Here is a 27,836-nt window from a genome sequence, read left to right on the forward strand (position 1 = left end):
TATGTCCATGTAATTCAATTCAACACACCTTGACCAAATGTCTACTTAGGCATATAGTTCTTGCCCTCAACATTTTGTATCCCAGACTCAAACAGTTAGAGAACTTGTCTGAAGTCCAGCTTACACCTGACAAAGGATTCATTCTGTTAACATCCCCCCAACAGGTTGTGATAGTAATGGCAATTAAAGATTCCCCTGTATTGGCTTGGTTTTCAAATTGATTGTGTTAAAACCCAGAGCTTGTTAATCCCACCTGTGGGATGGACTTGTTGATGTGAAAAGAAAGTCCTGAACTGGGAGGAGCTGGTGACGTAGATTTGGAGAGATAAGAGAGAGGCGGAAGATCTTTTTGGAAGCAGCACCTCGTAGAGAGAGAGAGAGAGGCTAAGAGAATTGCTGGTGGCCGCTTTGAATTGCCCTGGACTTTTGAGACCTGCCCCCTGAGCTGCCAAGGACTGAGGAGACATGGCTGTTTTGCTGGTACTTTGTCTGTCTGTTTTGATGTTATTTTGCCAGATTTGTCCACTGGTGAAAGACAGTCCTTTTGTTGAAGAAGTCCTGGAACCTGGCTGTTCACTAAGAAGCCCTGAGACTGTCCTGCAGACAGAGAGTGAATACTGTCCACTGGTGAAGGACAGTGCTGTTGTTGCAGGGGTCTGGAGACTGTCCTGCAGACAGAATGAATACTGTCCACTGGTGAAGGACAGTGCTGTTGTTGCAGGGGTCTGGAGACTGTCCTGCAGACAGAGTGAATACTGTCCACTGGTGAAGGACAGTGCTGTTGTTGCAGGGGTCTGGGAGCCTTTCTGTTGGTTCAGAAGCCCTGAAGAAGGATTTTCTTGTTGTATGTTTACAGAAATCCTGGGAGAGGGCTTTGCTAATGTGTTCAGGGGTTCTAGGACTGTTCTACAGACAGAGGATAAATTCATGAAGGGACTGGCAATGTATCTTATGGCCTTGCTAAGCCTTGTCTCTCCAGGAACTAAGATTGCTGAGAACTTGCCTCGTGTCAAGATGAAGAAAAGACCTCCATTTGGGTATTAAGTGCTGTGTTTAAACTTGATGTAACTCTGGGGTAGATTCAATTGTGATCCAGGGGTGGGGAACTTTTGACCTTTTTGTGTTCTATGGTTGAGCAAATGAATGTATTTTACTTATGTTTGGAAACTAATCTCCATTTGAGAAGAGGGGCTTTGTGGTGGACTTAATTAAGGTATAGCCTAGGGGTGGAGAAGTATTTAGAACAGAGACTTTGTAATTGATTGAATGATTGGAAGGTCCTGGGGTGGGGTAGTACTTGGAGATTATTTAATCATACTTAGTAAATACTGTATTTTGAATGATGTCATGTTTTGATCTTCTCTGTTCTGGGTTTGTTACTGAATAAAATAGAGAGCACCTATGCTGGTATTTCGAACCTGGGAAGTTGCCTTTGCTTGGTATTACATTACACATGCCTATCTCCCCATTCTTAAAAAATCTTCACTAGATCCTACCTTCCCCTCAAGCTATCACCTTACTTTTCCTACCTTTCTCAGATGTACTCCTAGAAAAAGCTTTCTATACCCATTTGAACCCAATTCCTCTCCTCACTTCTCAAACCTTTGAAAATCTAGCTTCAATACCTCATCATTCAAATGAAACTGCTCTCTACAAAGTTACCAAAGATTTCTAAGTTGTCCTGATAGTTTTTTCTTAGTTCTCATCCTTCTTGATTTCTTTTGCATTTGACACTTTTGACCACTCTTTCCTCCTCTTCTTTGGGTTTTCTGTGTACTACTTTCCTAATTTCCTCTTACCTGTCTGCTCATTTTCAGCCTTCTTTGCTGATAGGTCATTCGTACTCAACCCCCTCACAAAGGATGTTCCTCTAGGCACATGGGTTGTATTAACTATTTATGTGGATAAATCAAATATCTGTATATTCCGCCCATTTTTCTCCCTTAAGCTTCAATCATCTTCAATCTTCAATGCCTACTGGACATTTCAAAGTCCAAGTCCCACAGATATCCCAAACTCAATATGCCCGAAGCAAAACTCAAAATCCCTCCTCTGCCTGCCATCCACTTTATGAATAAGTAAACAGAAAATTAGAGTAGCATGCCTAGTGCTATTCAAGCAGTTAGTGGCAAATCCAAGATTCAAACTCAGAGTTTCTGATTCCAAGTGCAGGGCTTTTTTCACTATAACCAGCTGCATTCATTTTTAATGGAGGGGCAAATTTTATGGGTCATTTCAGTTACTATTCCCAACATGGCTAGTACACAGCTTGATTTGCCTATATTTCCTCTCATTCTTCTCCAAGGAATTTTCCACTTAAAACTGGAATCCTCCCAAGAATTCTAGTTACTTTCCATTTGCCATTGACAGGCACTCAGCTCCAAATGAGAAGGAATCTTAGTAGCAAAAAAAAAAAATCAGGTTTATTAAAGCAGAAATAACAATTACAATAAAGTCTGTTTTTGCCATATGCTAGGTCAATATGCACTTTTGTATGTACATCATGACAAAGCTACGTAGCAAAGTTAAGGCTTTGGAAGAATAAAAAAAAAACATATAACCCTTCATAGAAAAGTCCTTCATAAAAATCAGAAGGGGTAGGAGGGGAATCCAACAAATATGGTCTTCAGTGCAACATTACTCAGGCTCCTACCAGATACCTGTAAACAAATGGCTGCAGCTAAGGCATGATACAAGTAACAGGTAGGGACAGCACCAAGCTAGGGAACTGAAAACAGGTTGGGATGCTAGTTGTGGTCTGAAGAATTAAAATTAATTCTATTTCAACTGAGGTATCAAGTTAAGTTAAATTAATACATCCAGTGGGAAATTAGAGGTGCAGATAATCATGTTATATAGTCCTGGTATTGTCAGATCAGTAGATAGCCAAGTGCTTCCAAACAGATTATTAACAAATCAGAGCACTTTACTGTATATTCTGAATACCCCAGTTATTCAAACATCCATAACAGTGTTAAAACAATGAAAATTAGAAAATTAACTAAAAGTGGTATTCCTTCAGCAATTCTTTCCACTGTTATTGAAGATGTATATTGTTAAATTTATTGAACTATCTTGACTAGTTCAGGATCTGAACTTAACTAGAACATTACTTTAAAAAGTGCACATTTGCCATTAACTCTAGAGTCATAACCTTAATTTTAATATTTCAAATACAACTGTTAAGCTTCTAGAAATAGGAAATATGGAAGAGAACTCAGAAAAAGAAAGCAGCACAACATCAGGGCTAATTTAATAGTCTTTTTCTTTCTTTGCAAACTCTGGCTGATGTTGTACATTCTCTCAGCTAAAGCAAGAGAACTAAGACCCAAAGAGGTTGCACTCAAAGGAAGTTTAGATTTCTATACTGAATTCATTTGACACAATTGCCAGAAAATTAAGAATTACCCACAAGGACTCAAACCTACCCTATCATGATCCAAGGTTAAGCTTTCACTTTTGGCTATTACCAATTTGAACTTGGCTGTATTTTTATATCTGGAGGTCTGGCTTAGATTTTGTTTAGTCTTAAGGCACTCACAAAATATTCTGGATTATTTTGCATTTGCAAGAAGATGATGAAGAAATAAACAGACTGTCATCCTCTAAATTAGTTAAATGGCAAAGCTGTCAGAAACTCCAGAGAAAAAGAAGTCACTTTTTTCTGTGAGTGCAGATAAAACACCTTGAAGTGGAAAAATGAACTGAAAAAGGACAAGCTTTTCCTCCTAGATGTGTGGTAGCTGGGGGCAGCTGAAGTCTGAACTGGTGGGTGTGTGCTTTACATATAAACAGGTTAAAAGGGTCAGAGGTATAAGTTCTTATTCATTACTACAAAGTTATCAAGCCACTCTGCAACCTGTCTACTCCAGAATGTCAAAGAAAATGGCTTATTTCCAGTTTCAAGTCATTCTGAATTCAGGCCTTCCTGTGAACAATGCTCATAAGTGGATGGGAGTGGAGTTTTGGAATACACTCACATTCACCAAACAGCTTAACTCCCAGAGTACTGAAGGTTGCAAGCTCATGTAGCAAATCTTGGTCCTGAAATTTACTGCTGTGCCAAGTGTTTCTCTTCCAAGCACTCACAGAGGCAACAAACTCTCTGTTACAACAAATTTCACTTCCTAGTTGAGGGAGACAGAGGGAAGTTTGCCCTTTTTCCAAGAGTCTCTTCTGAAGATAGTGCTACAAAAAGAAATCTATGTAAGTCTGCGATCCTGTTTAAGTCCAGTAGCAGCTTTCCATACAGCAATACAATGGGAGAGAAGGATCTCTTCTGGGAACTGAGATTCCATTTCTGGAGGGATTTCACTCTCCTTGGTTTCCATGTAACTCACCAGTGTCTCTTTTAGGCTGGAAAACAGATGAACAATGAAAAGAAATTTAAAAATAACCTTGCAAACAGTTTAAAAGAAATCAATACGCTTACAAAATTTTTACCTGTCTATTCAATTCCACAGACCCTTATTAAATATCTACTAATGGGTAAGGCACCTATAATGGTAAGCAAAGAAGTATTTAGTACCTTGTTTCAGCTATTTAATTATTTAGCACCTTGTTTCAATTCAAGTTTCTTTTAAGCCTTGTCCACGATTATATCAAGTCTTTGTTAAGAAACAGAACTTGTGAACCCCTGTTGCTGATGCAACAGGAAGGGGTGGAACAGGGAGGAGTTTAATGACCATATATAAGGAGAAGCCCAAGCTAGAAAAGAGCAGAACTGAGAAGAGACCACTTGTGGTGGCAGAATTGAGAAGGGGAACTTTGTGGTGGCCAGGAACTCTGTTTTTCTGTTCTGTTCGTGTTGATTTTTGTTTGTGATACTTTGTACAGAAGCCCTGAGACCTTACCAGAAGCCTTGAAAGAGGATTTGCTTGTTGTCTGTTTACAGAAGTCCTGGAGGAGGGATTCAGAGGTCCTGGGACTATGCTGACGGATCTGTGTTGAGTTATCACACCTTATTGGTGGGTCTGTGTTGATTTCATAGGCAGATAATGAATTGATGATGGTGCCGGCAATGTGTATTAATATTGTTTTGGCTCTGTTAAGCTTTGTCTTCCCAGAAACAGAAACTGTGAAGGACTTGAGGTGGACTGGACACTGTGAGCTTCAATATGGAACCGGAACTGGACAAAGAGCTGGATGAGGAACTAAGAGCTGCCTACCTTTGAATCCAGGTGACAGTTGGGTAGATTCAGGCAGGAACTGGGACCATGGAAGAGGAACCATGGAGTCTTAAAGTCAGCCTCTCAGAGTCAAGATGAAAAGAACTCTCCTTGGGTATTTAATGCTGACTTCAGATCATGATTTACTGTGACTTAGGGCTGGAGAACTTTGACCTTTGTACTTTGTGTCCCTTAAGGAGGCCTGCTCCTTAAGGATGACTGAGTTAAGGACTTACTGAATGACTGTACTTTGTGTCCCTTAAGGAGGATTGCTCCTTAAGGATGACCAAGTTAAGGACTTACTGAATGGTATCTTTTGTTTAAAACTATGTGGCTACTTTAGTGATAACCTGTTATGTTATAACATTGTGAATGCTGTACTTTGGTTTCTGTGAATGTTTTGCTTTAATTTACTGCTAAGTAAATAGAGAGTTTGCTATATTATGTAATCAGAAACTTAAAGCCGTTCACAGCAGCAGTCCTCTGGAAAGCTGCTTGTGCTTGACTTTACAGCACCCTACTTGGTGCTGGGGTGATGTAAGGGTTATGGGATTTAAAGATCTTCCATGCCCCGTTGGACTTGCTGACGTAGCAGGAAGGGGCGGAGCAAGAGGAAGCGGAAGCCAAGCTAGCGTCCCTTCGGTGGCTGGCGGTGGTGGTGACGGCGGCAGCAGCAGAGGCAGTGGCAGCGCGAAGCCCTTTTTGAGTTAGAACTGCTAAGGACTTTCTGCTAAGGACTCCTGCTGAGGACTGCCAGGGGCCGGAGCTGCTGGGAGCGCTCTTCCAGGACGCTGGGTGGTTGCTGTGAGTGGGGAGAGGAGGACCTTTGCCTGAGGTAGCCTGTTCTGTTTTAAAGGCTTGAAAATGTGGGTGCTTTCTACTTTATCTATCTGTGCCAATGTCATAACTACTCTGATGGCTTTCACTTTCTGGTTTTGGGACTCAGTCTTTTGGTATCTTAATAAATTTTCTAGTTTATTTCCTCATATGGCAAACATGACGTATTTTCTAATGGATAATTATATCAGCATATTTGTAATCTCTATAGGCATTGTGAATATGGCATTGCTGATACAGGTGAGGGGAGAATAAGAGTAAGCTCTTCCAGTAGACTGTGAAACTCCTCGAGGGCAGGGACTGTAGTCTGCCTTCTTTTTGTATCCCTACCACTTAACAAAGTGTCTGCCACATAGTAGGTGCTTAATGCATGTTTACTGATTGACTGATTATGAATCCTTCTAAGTCATTTAATGAGGGAGTCAAAGTTCTAATGGGAGAGTCTACATGTTATAGTACTATATGCCAGCAAAGATAACTTTGTGTTCAAAGCATATGGCTTTTCATGTGCACTTTTTCCTATTCCCCTATTAAGACCTCACCAAATGTGAGCATCTGTGTATATGTCAGGTTGGCCTCCTTTTCATATAAACACCAATCGATATAAAATATGAAAGTGCCAAACAAGCTCCATAGAATCCTATTTGATGAAATCAGTGGGAGGCCATTATAAATGTGATTCTGGAAATAAGTAATCTTCACAAAATCAAGACAATACCCAAAAAGACTTTGTGGGCTGATAAAAATGATTCATAGCATGGGATTCTGTGGGGTCTTTTCAGCCTTCTAATATTGCAGGTATTTATATAAAGTCCTCTACAAAAACCTTATTTCTTATGCTTTCCTTTGGCAAAGAGTTATCTCTAGACATTTAAAAGCTATGCCTGAATTCCAAAGGACTCATGATAAAAAATGCTATCCACTTCCAAAGACAGAACTAATAAACTCTAAGTGCAGATTGAAGCATACTTTTTAAACTTTATTTTTCTTGGGGGGTTTTTGTCTGTGTTTTCTTTTATGACATGGCTAATATGAAAATATACTTTGCAGAACTTCAAGTGTATAACTGATATCAAATCACTTGCCTTCTCAAGGAGGAAGGAAGGATGGGAGAAAGGGGGAGAATTTGGAACTCAACATTCTGAAAAATGAATGTTAAAATTTTTTTACATGTAATTGGGAAATATTTAATGAAATAAATAGAAAAATATAGTTTAAAAGATAAAAAAATAAAGGCTATGTCTGTCAACAGAGTGTAAGCTCTGATGGGTTGTACCAAGCTAGAAATAGTTCACCTACTAACTCTCTTGTTTAAGGACCAGGCTAGTCAAAGTGAGAGGGGCTCAACACACTCAAGTTGGCCACTAGAATGAATTCTTTGGCGTTGGTGTAGTGAAGAGTGTTATACCTGGGATCAGAAATGCCCAGGTTTGAATCTTGCTTCAGATACTTATTAGCCATGTAACCATGAGTCTTAACCTCTCTTATCCTAGGTTTCCCCAACTGTAAACCAAAGTTAATAAAAGCAAATACTTCCTAGGATTGTAAGAATCAAGTGAGGTTATGTCCACTGCCAAAACAAAAATATATGATGGCCCTCAGTTCTGTGCAGTCACTTTATGCTTTCCCAGTGGAGATGATAGAAAAAGGGTGAAAGTGTATTAAAAACTTGATGGTTTAAGCTTAGACCATCTATAATTATTAATTTATGTAATTGTTTAGAGTCTAAAAATGAGATCTTTGTCCAGTTACCAACAAATTAATAAGAGTAGAGGAATTGAGCCATATCAATACTGACATTCTTGTTATAAATGAAACTAGAAATGTATGATCAGAAAAGGAATGGGGTCAGCTGTATAGCAAGAGAGAACAATAAAATGTGGCTAGCCCAAGTGTCATACTGGAAGGAATAAAATCTTAAATGATCCAAGGGAAGGCCTTCAGCATGTTGGGTAGGTCCTTTACGGACAATTTGTGGGAAGAACTGGATGAGAATAGGTTGCAATCCACAGGAAGAAGGATATTAAAAATCATGGATCCTGAGAAACACCAAAGAGGTACTAAAAGCAGAATTACATGATTATATAAAGTCCAGTTCCTACAATGTATCTTTTGTCTACATCAACCTGTAAACTATACTTCTGTACTCTGGTTCATGGCTTATAGGATTATAGAAGGTAGGTTCACCCATTAGAACACTGAACATTAAAACATTCAACAAGCACCAAAGGATCTTGGGAATTCTAGGCTGAAAAGAACCTCAAAGATCATTCAGTCCAGGGGCAGCCAGGTAGCACAGTGAGTAAGAGCACCAGCCCCAGTGTCGGGATGACCTGGGGATCGAATCCGGGCTCAGATACTTAGCACCACACCCAGAAATAACTGATCGTGTAACCTTGAGCAAGTTACTTAACCCCAATTGCTTTTAAAAAAAAAAGATCATTCAGTCTAATACCCACCCTTATTTTGAAGATTAGGAATATATTCAAAGGATGTTATCATTAATTTTCATAGATTACTAGAGACAATGTACCATGAATGAAGTGTAATCCACTACCTGCAAAGAAGATGATGCCCTATACTATAAATACAAGTCACACCTAGGGTGTCAAGGGGCAAAGCCACAGGAAACTCATTCCTATGTGAAAAGCCTTTTATTTTGCTAGATCAGTTGCTTTTTCCTTTTTCTTATGTCAATAAATAATAAGTAACTACTATGTGCCAGGCATGGTGTTAATCAAAGGGGGTACAAAATATAACAAAAACAAAAAGAATAAAGAACAAAAAAGAAGAGAAAATTTACAGTCTAATGGGGGAAACAACATACAATCAGCCAAATAAAGGACAAAATGGAATTTCAGAGAGAAAGCCATGATCAGTAATAAAAAGACATTTTGATTTCCAATTCAGGCCATACCTCCATTTAGGGTTAAAGTTCTCCCCCTCAATCTGAGTGTGCTTCAACTTCAAGAGGATCATTTCATGGAGCTCCAGCAAAAAGGTTTCCAGCCCAGCCTGATTTAGGAAAGTGTTGAGGAGTTTAGCATTCTCAGCACTAAGGTCATCTTTGTATGCTGCACTAATTTCCCCAAATGGATCCTAAAATTCAATGGAGATAAATGAAAAGTTTAAAATGAAGAGGGAGAAGAAGAGTAGTGTGAAACTTTACCCAATTTTATCCAAATGAGCCTCGAAATCACCTGAGCAGATAGGATAACTTACTTTTCTAAGCCTTAGGAGTTGTTCAGACTTGTGAGCAGAAAGGAACTGCCATAGGGCTATGGTGTGCTTTAACTGACACCTACTTAAAGCCTAAGAGAGAAAAAAAGTTGGATAAAAATTAAAAGGGCATTTATCATCTCATCTTATCTCAATTATTCCTTAATGTCATCACATTTATCTGCTTATCTCCTCCAACACATATCCTGTCCCTCTCTGATTCTGTCTACCTACCTTCTCCTAGAGCCAGAATGCCATACTCAGTTCACTGCACTAATCCTCGCACTGCTCCTTTAAAACAAGGCTCAGAACCAATCCAAATACTTAATAAGGCTCTGTTACGTGCAAAGCATTGTGCTAGGGAAAGAGGACTCAAAGACAAAATGGAAAGTAGCCCCTGTTCTCAAGGAGTTTATGTTCCTCTAGGTTATACAACAAATAAACAGAAAAATATTGACTATTTGATAGAGAGAGATCACTAACAACAGGGGGAACCTGGAAAGTGGTGCCTGTGCTGAACCTTAACAATAGCTAAGGATTCTTTTTAAAAAACTAAGTAGAAAATCAACATAATCAGCCATTTCCATACTAAAAGAAGACCAGAAAATTGGGATTGTACATGAAATTCCAAATGTGCTACATAGAACCTGTTCCATTTAATGTATGTTATATGTGGCAGTAGCAATATTGCCCTGCTCATTTGTATACCCCTCTGAACCCCACTCTGCATTTTAAAAATGTGTCATTGATGTTTTCATCTCTTCCCTTTTCATCCCTCATTACCACTACCCACTTACCCTCACCTCAAATTACTCCCTTCTAACAAAAATACAATAAAATAAAACAAATTTCTGTTCCAACGGTTCCATCTGAAAACCTGTATTTCATTCTGTATCTGCAGTCTATCACCTATTTACCAAGAGGTGGGAAGCATGAGCTTCTTAAGAGGTTGAAGTACAGAGGGAAGTAAAGGTAGAGGATCAGAAAGTGAAATGACAAGTTCAAGAATCAGCAAGTAGATCACCTCCTTCCAGGAAGATTTCATTGACCAGGCCTACAGATTCTGATAAAGGATTCCCTTTACAACAAGTGCCCTTAGCACTCATGGTTTCCATTTGTACCATATTAATATAGGAAGCAATGTGGTGTAATGGATAGACAGCAAGCCTTAATATCAGAAGACCTAGGTTTAAATCCTGCCTTTGGCACATAATAGTCTTATGACCCTAGGCAAGTCATTCTCAGGGCCCCAAGCAATTTTTTAAAACTCTTAAGTTGGAGAGCAGGTACTGATCTGCATGGATAGATAGAGTTTTCTCACTGGGAGTTCCCTATAACAAATACATCACAAGTCCAATGAAAAAAACCTCTGAAGATAGTATCAAATTATATCCCAGTGTGGCTGTCTATCTTCTCAGCTAGCCTGTCAACTCCAAAAGAACTAACCACAAGGTCTATTTTTTATCTACTGTCTGCACTTGATATACGAAAGGGTTAAGACTCTGCACAGGGGTCACTGACTAATGCTGTTGGCTTACCATGGATAGGGTCTGTCCCCCTCTGTCTATTCTAAGGGGACCCTTGGTTTAAGGTGGCACCTATGACTGGGAATGCTTTTGCTAGGTTGGACTTCAGGACAGCCAAGCCTAAGTCCAAGACTCACCTTTAACACAGGAGTTGTCTGATTATGCATCTGCAAGATGTCTTGGATATACACATTTAGGTGCATTTCAGGGTCCCCCCCAGCCGTGCTCAGAAATCCCAAAGTAATTTCTGCAACAGAGAGTGCCTCACAGGCATCACTATAGGACTGCAACTGACCACTGATGGTACTGATGGCTGAGTTGGGGAGAGATTTCTAGAAACGAGAACATACAATGGGACTAGTTGGTCTCTTGATTCTGATGCATAATATAGATCCCTCCCATCCCACTAAGGCTTTAATTTGGGACTAACATTCCACAAGGGAGCCCGAGAATGGTATCCAGAATTCAAAGCAGTGGGAGATTAATAAATCCTTTCACATCAGCATACATGATACTCGTACCCTGAAGAACTGTTTCAGTGCCTCATTGTTAACCCAGCATTCTCAAAAGCTGTGCCAGCAGAGCCAAGGCCCTGGAAGATTTGGCTCAGCTGAGAAAGTTTTGGGTAAATCAGATATTGTATGAAAAGCATTTTGTGAACTTTAAAGCACCATACAAATGTCAGTGATTTTATATGGACGAAATGATAGACTGAATCTGTCACCCAAGGACAAGCCTACGTAAGTTTGGAGGAGTTGGGCACAGGGTAATGAATTTTTTTGATCCCGCCAACTCTTAAGACCATCTACTAAAACATGCAAGGACTTAAATCTGTATCACCAGAGGAAATACCCATACTAACAGTTACAGATCCCTGCTGAAGTATTAGTTCTTACATGGTAGGCAAAAGCATGATAGTGTAGTCTAACACTTCAAATATTAATCAGGTAAATGGCTTTGATTAATTGACAAACAATAAAGCTTCTTGGTTTTTTTTTTTGTTTAAATATGGACCACTGGATAATGTGAAAGAGCAATGGGTATAATTACAGTTCAGAAGCAAGTCCCTTTACTTTTCTGAGACTCAGTCGTAAGATGGAGGAAATAAAATCTGCTCTCCCCAGGTTTAATGGCACACAGCCATAGAGAGATTAAATTGAAATAAAAAATGCACTAAGAATTGAAGCGCTATGTAAATTTAAGATGTTATTCTTAACAGAAATAGTAACAGTATTACCTGAGGCATCTTGTTCTTAATGTCCATAAAGATATGTTCATAGTTCCGGTCATGTCTGTAAACCAGGGTAGGTAGTCCCTAATTGGAGAAAGGAGAGAATATGCTAGATATTAATGATGGAGCTGGAAATCAGGCGACAGATACTGCTCTTTGTAGGAAGGGACTCTAAAATTTACACTTTCAGCACTGACCCAACTTTTATGTCAGTATGATACAAAGCATGGCATTAAATGCTGCCACATGGTTTCTATATTTAGTCAAACAACCTACAAAGATCCAGCATAAAGCCTAGCTCCAGAGGCCAGGCAGAGATTTCAATGCAGCACACTAGAACTGTTGTGGGTCATTAACTATATAAAGAGAAGAGGTAGGAAGCTTAGGGAGAATGACATAAAATTCTCTGTAAGTGTCAACAGTCTGACTTGGACCATAGTTGGTTGCTGTGGACAGGAGCATGGACTACTTTCTAAAAGCATTTCCTTTACCTGTAGGGTGAGGAGTGGCTTCCCCTGGAGAAATCGGCTGGTCACTTGTCTCTGAATCTTCTCTAGGTCAAATTGCTGTAATGTTTCTCTACCTTTCTCCACACTGTATTGGTAGTTGGACAGAATCAGTGGGGTCAAATCCCGCTCCACTTCATAGCTGATAACGTGCAGGTCAGTCACCTCACAAGAGTTAACAGAATAACTGGAAGAAAAAAAGATAACACAATTCTCACCCCACAATATTTAGTGACTAACAATCAATAAATATATCTGCCATGATTTGGAAAATTAAGAGTCCCTTTTTAGTATTCTTATAGTTTAAAAAATAAAGCTGAAACACAAGTATTGGGGAAAGGTGCAAAAGCAAGTAAGTAAAGCTCAAAGAAATTTTGTAATACAAGATGTCTTCTGTCACAAGTCCTACAGATCCTGGCTTATGGTGGGGTGTGAGGGAGACATTTCCCATAGAGCTGTATACCCACCTACTGCTTTCATTGGTGTATTTTCTCACTGTATAAACCAAGTCATTGTGAAGAGCAATCAAGTAGCTGACCAAAGCAGTAGAACAAAGGCCCAAGCCCCGTCGACGTGGAAGGAGAACCTCAAACTCATCTTCCAGACTCAAGTCAGCATTGCAGTACTCTTTAGGTAGCTTAATTTCACCTTTGACAGAGAAGGACAGTCTTAGAGAAGAGGTATCTGACCCAAAACTATCTCCCAGTAACAACTTTAGGGAGTTTACCAGTGCTATAGGTTCTAGGAGAAGAGACACTGTATTTTTAAAGACGGAGCCTGCAGACCTAATTACAAACAATCTGTTCATCTTGAGAAACTCTACTTATTTTTCTTATTTAACCTGTACAGATACTGTAGATACAGTAGAACAAGCAATTTGGAGTCTGAAGACCTAAGTTTAGAGCCTGTTTCTGCTATATGGAACCTGTGTGACTTTGGGTAAGTCACTGAACCCTCTCTAGGTTTCAATGGAAAGGAATTGGGGGAGACTTGAACTTAATGACCTTTAATTTAAGGTCCCTTCTAGCTCTAACCTATGATCCTGTGATTTTCCTACAACAATGAATTTGGGATATATTAGACAATGGATCTCAAATTGCTTTCAGTTTCTCTTCTAGAATTCTACTTCAAACTGATATTCTCTAAAGAGCTCAGAGATTTTCAGATGTATTCAATTATTTGGCATGATACCAACCATGACTATCAACAACTATGGATGTAAAACATATATATACAAAAGTATCATGTTTTCAGGTTTAGAGGCATGTGAGGTGATACTTAGAAGGGAGAAAGGCTGACAACATGTATGGATTTCATGTCAAGCTAAGCATGAAAGGACAAAAATGACTTACCATTTGTATACAGTGATCGTCTCAGCTTGTTCCATGTAGACAGAAAGACCTCAATTTGTTTTTGAAATGAGCGTTTCAGTCCTTCTATAAAACAATTAACAAATGGATGTCCCACTGTGGTACTTATTCATACTAGGGAAACTTATAGCAAGACAAGCCAATAATGCAAAAGTACACAGAAATCCATGACCTTGCACCATCGTGTATTCACCACTAGAATTTTCAATGATGAGCAAAGAATTAGAACTGAATATGGGAGAAAAGTCTAATGCCTCTGACCTATTACTGATAGTGGAATGGAATATAACTGGGTAAGGAGAATGGTAGCTATTGAAAAAACCCTGACTATTTAAGGGGAATCAAGGTACATCATATCTCTACAAAACAGAAGACAGGAGTATTCTTTAACTCAGAACTGCCCCAACTACCAGATTCTTTTATTTCTTACTCCTAAACATAGGCTTGGCCTATTCTTAGAAAAGACACTTACCTGAATAGCAGTGACTTTTAAGGAAACCACTGATTGTGTTGTATTCAACATCTGAAACATTCTGGAATCTTTTCACCAAATCCCTTTGCAGGGCCAATATCTCTGGTAAGAATTTCACCAGCCTCAATTCCCTTTCCTGGAAAGGGAAAAGACCACCCAGGAACAGTCTAAGTCACATGGCAATTATAATGAAGAAGAGATATGCTGAGGCTGACTCAGTTTAATTTAATAAATATTCTACTTGGCATGATGTTTTGTCACAGGAGGCCTGCTTGAAACTAGGAAAAAAGTGCCAGTGTAGTGGCTCAGCTTTGAAGTAGGAGACAGAAGAGAAACAAAGATCATAAAGAAGTGGATTTAAATATTCTTTGTTGCTAGAGCAAGACAGGATTAAGATCTATTAGTGGTGATGAAGGGCCACTATTCTCATAAAGCTAGATGCAGGAATAGGAATAAGCACCAGATCTGTGATTTCAGTGGCACAGAGAATCCTCTTGGCCATCACAGGCCAGGCACCTTCTCTGCAACTTATCGTCTTAGAGATTTGGCTAGCATCCTGAGAGGTTCAGTGCTTTGTCCAGAGTCACAAGGCCAGGATGGGAAAGAGGCAGGACTTGAAACCAGACCCTCCTGGCTCTGAGGATGGCTTTTTCTCTATGAAGTCACACAGCCTCTCTATGTGTACTAGCAAGAAACAATGGGCTTAGGGTGATTTATTAGCTAGAGTTTCTGATGATTTTTTTCTAATAGAAATAGGCCTCCTCTAATTTTTCATAACAGAATGCACACTCATTTCATACAACTCCTGGAGAAAATATAACAGAGAAAATAGAAATGCAAGTGGATTCAAGTTAGGAACACCATATTTTCCTTCTAACAGAGCTGGTACAATCTAGTTTAACCTCTGGAATTTAGGGATAGAGAGTTATTTATATCCTCTTTCCTGGATTCTCAGAATGACAGACAAATAGCTCTCTGGGCTCCTGGGAACTCTACCAATATGTGCTCATGTCAGCCACCACATACATATAATCCATGACTCAAATGCTTCAAAGATGTTGCAGTGTGACATGGGGGAGCCCTTCCTCCCCCCTGGGACTCTGCCACAAACACTTCAAGATTGAAGCTGGAGGATTCAGGCTATAAGGCAGTAGCTCAGCAATTTTTAACTTAATTTAATAATATTATATACCATTTTTAGATTAGAGACTTTGAGTTTCACAAGAAAATTGCAGAATTTGGAATGGAGACATTCTCGTACACAGTATGTTTAACCTGCCCTGTCAGTAGTTGGCTCACCTTCTGCAGGAACCTACAAAGGATTGGCACTGTGTCCTTTCCATCATTCTGTTCCACCACATGCTGGAGGTACTCAACAGTGATTTTCTTCCTGTAGTTCCAAATCCTGGAGCAGTGCACTACACTTTTCTTAGGCAGATGGGACAGGAAGGTCGCTGGGTCACCATACATGATTTTGGCCACTGGGTTGGAGCTGATGCGTTCATCCTGGCTGATGCGGATATTTGCTTCCAAAAGGGTTTTATCCAGACACTGCACAAAAGGAATAAAATCATACTTAGTAATTCAAAGCCCTTCAAGATAAAAAACTATTCTAGTTATAGTAGTGGAAGACTGAGGAATCTATAAATGGCTGAGAATTACATAGTAGAAAGAACCTGGATTTAATCCTGCCACCAACTTAATCTTCCTGCATCTCAGTTTCCTTATCTGTAAAGTTAGGGGTTTGTTAAATCAGACAACCTTTCATGCAAATACTAGAGAACTTAAGAATCTGTACCAATGAATTTGGTGCTCAATCAAATAATGGTGTGTGTGTGTGTGTGTCTGTCTGTCTGTCTGTCTGTGTCTGCATGTGTCCCCAAAAAGAATAAGATCTGAGAACAGAGCGTGTATCTTATACTGATATTTCATTCTTCAAAGTACCTAGAATAGTGCAGGACAGACAGCAGGTACTTAGTAAACACTTGTTGAATAAATAAACTAACAAGTATGATCAGAATAAATAGATTTTATCCCCACTCCTTCATTACATCAATATGTGTTCTTACTTTGATTTTCTATTGATTAAATGAGCAATTACTCTTTCATCAGGCATATTTCACTGTCATTCTCAGAGGACTGAAGTCTGGGAAATGTTGATTATTATCAGGTATTATTATTATTATCAGGAAATGATATTATCAGGTATTATTTAGAATATGACTCCCTGCACTAAGGCAGACCACAGTAGTGGAAAAATTTAAGATTAACTTAAGGCACACAGAGATTAAGTAACTAGTTGAAGGTCACAAAGTTAATATGTATACAGAAGTATATGAACCCAGGTGTCCCTAACTCCAACTTGAACACTGTAGCCACACCTCCATGCTACCTCTCATTTAAAGATGCCTACTACCAAAAATAATATGGGGCAGCTAGGTGGCAAAGTGGATAAAGTGCCAGACCGAAAGTTAGTAAAACTCATCTTCCTGAGTTCAAATCTGGCCTCAGGGGACGGCCAGGTGGCACAGTAAGTAAGAGCGCCAGCCCCAGAGTCGGGAGACCTGGGATCGAATCTGGACTCAGATACTTAGGACCCACCCAGAAACACCTGGCCGTGTAACCTTGAGCAAGTTACTTAACCCCAATTGCTTAGGGGCGGCCAGGTGGCGCAGTGAATAAGAGTGCCGGCCCCAGAGTCGGGAGACCTGGGATCGAATCCGGGCTCAGATACTTAGCACCACACCCAGAAATAACTGGCCCTATAACCTTCAGCAAGTTACTTAACTCCAAATGCTTTAAAAAAAAAATCTGTCCTCAGATACTCAGCTATGTGACCCTGGGCAAGTCACTTAAGCCTGTTTGCTTCAGTTTCCTCATCTATAAAATGAGCTGGAGAAGAAAATAGCAAACCACTCCAGTATCTTTACCAAGAAAACCTCAAATGGGGTCATTAAGAGTCAGAAACAGGGGCAGAGTCAAGATGGCAGAGTAGAAGCAGGACCTCCCCACAGCTCCAGCTTCCACCTTCCCCAATCGATGTGAAAGGAGACTCTAAACAAACTTTGGAGCTGCAGAACCCACAAAATGACATAGAGAAGCTAACCTCCCACTGAAGACAGCCCGGCAGGCCAGCAGCAAGTGGCCAGCGCAGCGCTCTGGGAGCCGAGCCCAGCCACTTTCAAGCTAAGGTTTTAGCCCCAGGGAGGGCCTGACCAGCCACCAGCTGGAGGAACTCTAAAACACCAGCAGCTGTGGCCGTTTCCAGATTCACCAACACACAGATGCGAAAGACAAAGAGAGAGGTCAGTGCAGTCTGGACTTTGGGACCCAGTAGCTGGTAGTACATCAGCTTTTGCCCCCAGGGTGAGAAGCCACTGAGACACCACCAGAACCACATGGCAGCTTCAGCCCGTGGCCTGCAGAGTGTAGGGGGACCAAGCACCAGTCTGAGGGGTAATCGCTCTTGCTTTAACCTGCTTGGATCTGGACTACAGTCTAGGGTGGAGGTCCTGGGGTGTGTGACCAGCTTGCCAGAGTGTGTGGAGACCTCAGAGAGGGCACCCATCGAATACCTCCGGCAGAGGAGAAAACCCCAGCATCTGGGAAGAAAGCTCCCCTGTCTGGTAGCAAAGTCCTACTGTGGCAAAATGCCCAGGGGTCAAGTGACTGAGGGGTGACATGACCAGAGAAAGGAAGCAAAACAAACAGAAGAACCCAACATTAAACTCCTATTTTGGGGACAAAAAGGAGCAAAGCATGGAACAGGAGGAAGACAGTGAAGTCAGAACTCCTGAACCAAAAGCTTCCAAGAAAAATACGAGCTAGTTACAGGCCATAGAGGACCTTAAGAAGCAGATAAGAGAAGTGGAGGAAAAATTGGGAAGAGAAATGAGAATGATGCAAGAAAGTTATGAAATGAGAGTCAATAGTCTGACTGAGGAAAATACCACCTTAAAAAACAGACTAACTCAGATGGCAAAAGAGGCTCAAAAAGCCAATGAGGAGAAGAATGCCTTAAAAAACCGAATTTGCCAGATGGAAAAAGAATCTCAAAAGCTCAATGAAGAGAATCATTCCTTTAGAATTAGACTGGAGCAAATGGAAGCTAATGACTTTATGAGAAATCAAGATGCTGTTAAACAGATCCAAGCAAATGAAAGAATAGAAGGCAATGTGAAATATCTTACTGGAAAAACCACTGACCTGGAAAACAGATCCAAGAAAGATAATTTAAAAATTATTGGACTACCTGAAAGCCATGATCAGGGAAAGAACCTAGAAATCATCCTCCAAGAAATTCTCAAGGAAAACTGCCCTGATGTTTTAGAACCAGAAGGCAAAATAGAGGTTGAAAGAATCCACCAATCACCTCATGAAAAAGATCCCAAAAAGAAAACTCCTAGGAATATTATAGCCAGGTTCTGGAATTCCCAGATCAAGGAGAGAATATTACAAGCAGCCAGGAAGAAACAATTTGAATATTGTGGAAACACAATCAGGATAACTCAGGATCTGGCAACTTCTACACTGAGGGATTGAAGGCTCTGGAATAGGATATTCCGGAAGGCAGAGGAGCTGGGATTAAAACCAAGAATCACTTACTCAGCAAAATTGAATACCATCTTTCAGGGGAAAATATGGTCATTCAGTGGAACAGAGGACTTTCAAGCATTCTTGATGAAAAAACCAGAGTTGAATAGAAAATCTGACATTCAGATACAAGAAGCAAAAGAAGCTTGAGAAGGTAAAAAGGGAAAAGAAATCATAAGCCACTGATTAAAGTTGAACTATTAACATTCCTACATGGAAAAATGATCATTGTAACTGATGAAACTTTTCTCACTATGAAAATAGTTGAAGGGAATAGAAATGTGTGTGTGTGTGTATGCATATGTCTATATCGGAGGGTATACGGGCATATGTGAATGTGTGTATATATGCTTACAGGCATACATACAGGGCACAGGACCAATTTAATAGGAAGGAATGATACTTAAAAGGGGAAATTAAGAGGTGAGAGAGGAATATAATGAGAGGAGATGGAGAGAGACAGAATGGGGTAAACTATCTCATAAAGAAGAGGCAAGGGTAAAGGGTTACAATGGAGGGGAAGAACAGGAAGGCAAAAGGAATGGGTCAACCTTATTTTCACTGAATTTGGCTCAGGGAGGGAATGAAATACACACTAAATAGGGTATCTCACCTTACAGGAGAGTAGGGGGAAGGGGATGAGAGGGGGAATGATGGAAGGGAGGGCCGGCTGGGGGGAAGGGAAGTTGGAAGCACTCACTTTTGAAAAGGGACAGGATCAAAGTAGAGAATAGAACAAGTGGCAGGTGGGATAGGAGGGAGGGAAATATAGTCAGTCTTTTACAATATATCTACTATGTTAATGTTTTGCATTAGCTACACATGTACAATCTATACTGAACTGCTTATCTTCCCAGTAAGGGTGGGTGACAAGGGAGTAAGGGAATGAATCTGGAATTCAAAGTTTTAAAATCAAATGTTTAAAATTATATACACATATATACTATTATTAATGCTATCTTACATGTAATTGGGAAAGAAGATATATAGGCACCGGGGTATAGAGATCTACCATGCCCTACTGGAAAAGTCTAAAGGGTATGGGAGAAGATATGGGAGAGAGCAGATTGGAGGAGGGGATATCCTGTGGGACTGCTAATCTGGGATGGTAAGTAGGGGAAAAACGGGGAGAAAATTTGTAACTCAAAATCTGTCGGAATTTAATGATGTAAATCAAATGTTAATAAAGCATTTGAAAAATGAAAAAAAAAAGTGTCAGAAATGACAGAAACAACTGAACAACAACTACATAATAACTTTTGCAACATTCTCATTCTATACTTTTCAAATGGAATAATCAGCATAGTCCTGAAGAGAAAACAATATGCACTTAGGGAACACTAAGAAACTGGAATAAATTAAGGGAGAATATATCCCAAACCAGAAAGAGGTATTCAGAGGCTTTGTGCAGCAATTCTAGTGAGTGAGTAAAGACTGGAACATAAGGTTCTAACCTAATATCCCACAAAATGCTCATACTTTTTTTTTTACACTAAATAAAAGGCTTTGATTTTTCACTTTTGTGTTCCTAGCACCTAACGCAGCTCTATGAAGACCTGACACTTCCCCGAGTTATCTTGAAATCAAATCTTCCCCTTTCCCTTACCTTTAATTCAAATATAATCATGGCAGCAACAACCTTTTCCCAGTTGTTCCTCCTCTCTTTACTGGACAGTGTGCCATCAAAACCTGTAAGCCCTACAGAAAAAAACACAGGCAGCATGTAAGGGCTGAGGGAACAGCTGTCAGGTTCCAGTTTAAATAATGCTTTTAGAAATCTCCATCAATTGGTTGCCATCTATTGCCTGCTCAGTATAATTCTCTGATGGATCTTTTAGTTTCATGAATCGCACATTTCCCTTCCAGAGACCAAATAGCTAGAGAAAACCTATTGAAAACCTAGCTGTGACCAGTCTCAGACATAAAACGTTAAACCATACACTAGAGGAGCAAGGAAGAAGTTGATTTTCATATCTGTGGAGAAGGGAAGAGTTCATAAAGCAAGAAAAGCAATTAACTGGGGGAAAAAGTGTGGCAAATTTCTCTGCTAAAAGTTTCATTTACAAGATATAAAAGGAACTGAGTCAACTTTATTATAAAAACCATTCTTCCACCAAGTGACAAATAGTCAAATGATACAGTTAGTCTTCATAGGAAGACATTCAAGCTAGCAATGGCCACATGAAAAAAAATTTCTCTAAAAATTACAGAAACAGAAATTAAAACAACTCTGAGGTTCCATCTCACTTCATCAGAGTGGCAAAGCTGATAAAAAAGGAAAGTAACAAATGTTAGAGGGGCTTCAGAAAGACAGGCACATTAAGGTATTGTTGGTGTATCTATAAATTGGTCCATACATTCTGGAACTACGATTCAAAAGTCACCAAATTGTCTATACTCAAAGTCTAGAAAATAACTAATGGACACAATAAACTCCAAGAAGCTACTGGGTCACTTTCAGACACCTATCATATATAGGTGTCTTATTCTTTTTTTAAATTTAATTTTTTTTTAAAAAGCAATTGGGGTTAAGTAACTTGCTCAAGGTTACATGGCCAGGTGTTTCTGGGTGGGTTCTAAGTGTCTGAGCCCTGATTCAATCCCAGATCATCTGAACTCTGGGGCCAGTGCTCTTACTCACTGTGCTACCTGACCGCCCCGATTTAATTTTTACAATGATCCACACACTCTCTCCCCACACCCCTAGTTGAGAAAGCAAAAAACCAATACTGTTATAGTGAAGCAAAACACATTCCAATGTGGCCACATCAAAAAAAAAAATTGCTCATATTGAATTCTGAGCATCTCACTTCTCGTCAGTAGTTTAACAGCGTATTTCATCATGAGTTCTTTGGAATTGTGATTGGTTATTATGCTGATTAAAGTTCCTAGGTCTTTCAAAGTTGTTTGTCTTTACAATACTGTTTGCTACCGGAAAAACTGTTCTCTTGGGCCTGCTCACCCTACCCTGCATCAGTGCATACAAGTCTTCTGAAGCTTCTCTGAAATTATCCCCTTCATCATTTATTACAGCCTTGAGTCTTCCATCACATCCACATATCATAACTTATTCAGCCATTCCCTAATTGATTGGTTGCTTTATTCTTTGACAGGAATTACTTAAGTGATTTGTGTTTCTAACACTGCAAACTAATCTAATATTGATTCTATAAAAAAGAGTTTAGAAGAGAAAGAGTAAAGCAATTCTTTACTTTTACAAAAAGAAAATTCTCTTGTTAACATCGCTTACTCCATTCTGCTTCATGATGTCCAATCTAAAGTCTAAAAACACAAGAAGATCTTTTTGCAATCTTGCTTAGCTAGCAGTTCCATCACTTTCTGTTCTACCCTTCTCCACCCCTTTGTGCACTAGTTCTTACAATGACTGGGCTGGTGGTGATGTTCCTTAAGGAGGCAGCATAGAATAAGGTGAACCACATTTGCAGTCTCATCAGCACTTCTTCCTAGGCTCTTCATTAGTTGCTCTAGGTCTTTCTGGATGTGTTGCTGAAGAAACCCTTCTGGATTCAAAACTGTAGGCTTAATGATTTTCCTCAGAGCCTGCAGGAAACCAAGAAGCAAAAACCAAGAGTAAAGATGGTGTTCAAAGATGGAAAGCAGTGAAGATTCCCTGGATTGGCAAATTAGAACTAGATCTGAAAAGCTTCTCCAAAGCAAGGATAAGACTGTGAAGTCAGATACCTGAGGCAAAAAGAAAAAGGAAAACAAAAGGTCCTTGAACATTCTTTGCTAAGAACTATGTTTTCACTGGAATAGGCAACTCCTAATGTGGTAGCTCCTTCCACCAATGCAGATCAATTCATCTGCAATTTATAGTTTTAGAGAATATGATGGAGGTTGGGGTGGAGTATGGGAAGATGATTTGCTTATGGTTATTCAACCAGTATGTATCAAAGGGGTCAGATTTGAACTTAATACTTCCTGGCTCTGAGGCTGGTACTCTATACTTCACTCAGCACTAACTTACATGTAACAGCAGCTTAATAAATATTTGTTGAAGAGTTAGTCTTTCACAATATGACTACTATGGAAATATTTTACATAACTACACATATATAACCTATATTGAATTGCTTGTCTTCTCAATGGGGATAGGTGAGAAGGGAAAAAGGAATCTAGAACTCAAAGTTTTAAAAACAAATGTTAAAAATTGTTGTTACATTCAACTGGGAATAAGATATATAGGGAATGGGGTATAGAAATCTATCTTGTCCTACAAGAAAGTAAGGGGGAAGGAGGTAAGAAGTGGGGGTTAAAGGGAGATAGAAAGGAGGGCAGACTGGGGGAAGAAGTAATCAACATGCATGACATCCTGGGGTAAGGAGTAGGGGAAAGATGGGGAGAAAATTTGGAACTCAAAATCATGTGGAAATTAATGCTGAAAACTAAAAACAAATAAATAAATTCTGGAGGAAAAATAAATAAATATTTGTTGAAGTGAACTGTAGACTAAAAAGAAAAGAATAAAACAGTAGCTGGAAAAAGTGAGCTCAACATGACTTAGATTGGAATTAATAGCCTTAAACCTTGTTTTATCAGTTTTCCTGGAGAATCACCTAGGAAAAAATTGGTAAACATTTTCTTAATTCCTTAGAGCCTCCTTATAATGGATTAGAATAATGATTTCATTCTTTCTTTCTTGTCTAAGATGAGTATAGGGTGTTCTATTTCAAATTAATCTCAGATTGCAAGGTAAAGAGCTACTCCATCCCCATAAGATTTTATACTAGAAAAACATGAATGGGTATTTACAGATTGCTTCTGAATGAGGCACGAGCAAGTTACTCCAAGTTAACTGGAGTCCACCATAAGAATCATGAAGAAAATATGATCATAAGTCATTTATATCTAACATAAATAAAAACCATGCCATACCTGGGCATTCTGAGCCGTTCCCAAAAGCATAGCCATATGAGTGAGTAATCGAAGGAGAATGAAGACAACTGGGGATATCTCTCTGTCTGATACCACCATAACACCTCTGTCATCAGGATTTCCCAGTACATGGCCAGATTGAGTCCTGTCTATATTGTCCCTATAATTACAGTAACAACAATGATTATGCCAGCTTGTATGTTATTTAGCATTTTGTTACAAAGTGCTTTCATACCTATGATCTTATGTGATCCTGACAAGAACAATGTGTGGAAGGTAGGTAGTATTAGCTCCGTTTTACAGATGAGGAAGCTGAGGCTATTAAAGGTCAAGTGATTGGACCCAAAGTCTCATCCTCTGACTCCAAGCCTGTTCATTGCCTTTGTTACTCTCCCCATACTTGTAGAGGACAGCCATGGGGTAGAGCGGCATTGTCCCTTTTTCACTGCCAATGAATTTGCAGTACTTTAAATCCTTAGCATCTGGGAACCAGGACCCCAGATCAGACATGACAAGGGACCATTAATAGATAAACCCTCCATTAACAGAATTATCAGTAATATATGGGCATAGGGATGCTGGCTGGCCCAATTCTCATAATGGTAAAACAGTAAATTCTTGTTATGTAATAGGTCAATAGCAGTGGTCATTTACCATATTATTTCTTAGGCAGGATAGTGTATCAGAACAAAGGCCTGCTTATTTCCCTGGGATCAAGAGGGGGGCAGGTTGATAAGGATAAGTATGATCTTTGGAGGAATAAACAGATAGAACTAAGTTCAATACTCTGACGTCACAGACATGTTAAAACCAGGCTTCCTGTCCACAAGTAAAACTGTGTGATCATGAGAACCAATTCCCCTTTGGGTTTCTAAAATGTGGTGTTTAATGAATTTCTTTTTGGTAGGAGAAAATTAAAAAGGTTTAATCATTTAGACATTAAACTAGAACTTTTGAATTCTGTCAGTCTGGACTAAAGCAATGAGTTATGTAATCAAAGTAAGTCACTAATACAGGGCTCTTGACAATAAACTCATAGACTAAGTGGAGGAGCTGATATTAAGTGAGTTATGTTCTGTCAATTTTCATTGTAATTAATTTCTACTGTATCAATGCCTTCAGGTACTTCATGGTTGTACCAGCAGGAACTCCAGGCAGGCTGAGACCTTCATGTACAAAAAAGTCAAGGCTCACTACTATTTACTAGATAGATTCTGAGAGCAAGAACTGAGAAAAGACGTACCTGACCACATTAAAGCCTTGTACAGCCCTGTGGTTTTCACCTCCAATCCGAGCACCACAGTCAACACATCTGCTGCGTTCCATTGGGGCACCACACTAGCCCCACCCCCCACCAAAAAGAAAAAAAGGAAAGGAAAAAGAAAGCCATGAATCTGACTTTATAATAAAGATTACATGGTGCTCTAATCAGGTTCCTCCCCCTCACCAACTTGCAGAAATTTTAGTTTATTTTTCCCAATTAATAATTGTTATTTTTGCTTTTACAAACAAAAAAAAAATCAGCATGAATGTCCTTCATATTCCCCACCCTCACTGTATCCTCTCTTGTGAAAAAGAAAAGAAAAACATGAACAAAACCAATCCACCAAAAGGAGGGCAACTGACAAATTTAAGTGACATTACTTCATCACTCTGCCTCTCTCTTACTAAGAAAGGTTATGTTTTTTTCTTCTTTTCCCTGGACCCCAAATTAGTCACTGTAATTAGTTTGAGTCTGGAAGCACTTCACTGTTACTATTACTTATGTTACTATAGTTGTATCTATTGTTTTCTTGATTCTGCATTACTTCATAAGTCTTCCTATTTACTGAGGTACAAATACTCTATTACTTTCAAATGTCACAATTTGTTCAATGACTCACCAACTGATGGATGCCCATTTTGTTTCTAGGTTTTTGCTACCACAAAGAGTTTGTCTGAAAATGATGTTACATATGAGACTTTTGGTCTTTTGACCTCTTTGGGACATATGCCCAGTAGTGGGATGGCAGCTGAAATATGAACAATTGAGGGACTTTTCTCACACAATTCCAAATTGTTTTCCAGGGTACTTGTCCATGTGTAGGATTTGCTTCTAGATCTTCCCCCCCGCCAAAGCTAGATGCTGGACTAACAAATACCTTTCAAATAATCATAGGCACTAAGAGTTTGAATGGACCTCAGAAGTTCTCTAGTTCAACCCCTGAACAAGTAGCCATCTTAACATTTGCTTGAAGATCTCCAACGAGAGATAATCTACCACCTCTTTGAGAAGACCCATTCCACTCTGGTACAGCTATCATTATTAGGAAGATTTTCTTGACATCAAGCCTATACATTGCCTCTTTGTACCTTGCTCCCATTGTTCCTGGTTCTGCCTTCTGGGGACAAAAGAACAAATCTAATCCTTCTTCCACGTGACAGCCCTTAACCTTAAATACCTGAAGACAGGTATAATGTCTGGCCTACTTCTTCATGTCTATTCAACTGATCCTCATATGTCACACTCAAGGTTACTCTGATTGCCTTCCTCTGGTCAATCCCTAATTAGTCAATGTCACTTTTAAACTGAGGTGAATTGAACACAGTACTCCAGGTAAGACTTGACAGGGGCAGAGTAAAAATAAACTATCACCTCCCTTTCCTGGAAGCTTTGCCTCTCTTAATATAGGCCGGTATCTCATTAGCTGTATCACAGATAATGCATATTGAGCTTGCAACAAAATGATAACAAGCCCCAAGTACAGAAACTTACCTCTCCCACAGAGCAGGGATGACCATTGGGACACACTGGAAAAATAATGACAGGATACTATATTAGCTGATAAAGTTACAACAAATATGCTAAATACTGAGAAGGGAAAAAAAGTCTCCAGATCTAACCAAGATCTGAGATAATAAAAGCACCTATCTAACATGGTTATTGTGAGGAATAAATGAGATAATATTTGTAATATATGGTACACACACTTCATTGGATGTACTTCAACAAACTGATGGTACACCAGAATAACCCTCTGGAATATTATAAAGCAGAGGGAATAACTTGCTAGAGGAGATGACCAAGTTAAAATGTATTGTAATTATATGAATTAACAGTTCTGTCTCCCACTAGCATAATCTATATTCTAATGCACTAATTTTAGAGCTCAGAAAATCTTTAGTCTTTCAGTTTAATATGCATTGTACTTTGCATGAGCATTATGACATAGTCCTTTATTCTCTTCAGAGGATACACATTATGGAAAGAAAATGCTTTGAAGAAGCTACCTCAATGTAGTTAAAGTGGCTGGTTTTCCCAATAAGACACATAACTCTTTGAGTTATCTTTACAAAGTCAACATAATGTCAATTCCTCCAAGTCACTTAGGCTTAAGCACATAAGGTCCTAAAAACAGGCATAAAAATTAGACCTCCAAGAGACTCACAAATCTTACTGCTTTTAGTCTATTAGACCACCAAGATTAGAGTATAAATGCAAATTGATTCTTCCTCTAATACCATTAACTGTCATTAATGCTAAGAACAAAATTTCTCCACCCATAATCAACACTTACCATACCAGTGGACCATTTCTAGGCCCTGCCAATTCTTAGCTTGTGCCAGCAAGTCTTCAGGCATTGTTGGAAGAAATGAATTCTGGAAGAAAAGTAGGTATTTGGATGAATGTACACATTAATTAGCATAGTATCACTGAACCTAGTGAAACAGAATGGTCCTTCCAAATCAGGCTTTCTAGAGATATTTTGGAGAATCCCCTTTGGAAAGGATTCTCTCTGGATGGCATAAAACACAGGGTACATAGGCTGCTCTTTTAGGAGCACTGCACTTTGAACAGTCAGAAGATCACTTACTGAGAGCTTCAAACAATCTGAGCAATCTTCTAGGACAAATCCCTCATTTTTAAGATATGAAGACACCAAGTCTCTAAGACTCTATAGGTTAAATAATTTGCCAAAGTCACATCAGTATTAAGAAACCAGAATCCAGAATCAGAACCCAGTTCCTGATTTCAAAT

General features: G+C 39.3%; 1 protein-coding gene across 4 annotated transcripts in view; it reads right to left on the reverse strand.

The window, feature by feature from the left end:
• Positions 1-2,401: 2,401 nt before the first annotated feature.
• The window catches only part of RNF213 (ring finger protein 213), a 208,271-nt gene continuing 182,836 nt past the window's right edge, over positions 2,402-27,836 (reverse strand). For 3 of the 4 annotated variants that reach the window (XM_069064114.1, XM_069064116.1, XM_069064113.1), the window contains 16 exons: positions 27,376-27,457; positions 26,574-26,608; positions 25,062-25,156; positions 23,819-23,978; positions 22,303-22,483; positions 20,529-20,620; positions 15,629-15,880; positions 14,330-14,465; positions 13,840-13,923; positions 12,955-13,135; positions 12,473-12,674; positions 11,988-12,065; positions 10,888-11,082; positions 9,228-9,317; positions 8,923-9,104; positions 2,402-4,356 (listed from right to left, as the gene is read on the reverse strand). In XM_069064114.1, coding sequence (XP_068920215.1) covers positions 4,203-4,356; positions 8,923-9,104; positions 9,228-9,317; positions 10,888-11,082; positions 11,988-12,065; positions 12,473-12,674; positions 12,955-13,135; positions 13,840-13,923; positions 14,330-14,465; positions 15,629-15,880; positions 20,529-20,620; positions 22,303-22,483; positions 23,819-23,978; positions 25,062-25,156; positions 26,574-26,608; positions 27,376-27,457 — 2,199 coding nt within the window. In that variant the 3' untranslated portion in view covers positions 2,402-4,202. The remainder of the gene's footprint in view (positions 4,357-8,922; positions 9,105-9,227; positions 9,318-10,887; positions 11,083-11,987; positions 12,066-12,472; positions 12,675-12,954; positions 13,136-13,839; positions 13,924-14,329; positions 14,466-15,628; positions 15,881-20,528; positions 20,621-22,302; positions 22,484-23,818; positions 23,979-25,061; positions 25,157-26,573; positions 26,609-27,375; positions 27,458-27,836) is intronic. The other variant, XM_069064115.1, reaches the window with a different exon arrangement.

Source organism: Petaurus breviceps, unplaced genomic scaffold (genome assembly GCF_028583685.1).
Source record: "Petaurus breviceps papuanus isolate PSGF00001 unplaced genomic scaffold, PetGlider_PUasm1.0 90617, whole genome shotgun sequence".
In the NCBI taxonomy this organism is placed as follows: domain Eukaryota; kingdom Metazoa; phylum Chordata; class Mammalia; order Diprotodontia; family Petauridae; genus Petaurus; species Petaurus breviceps.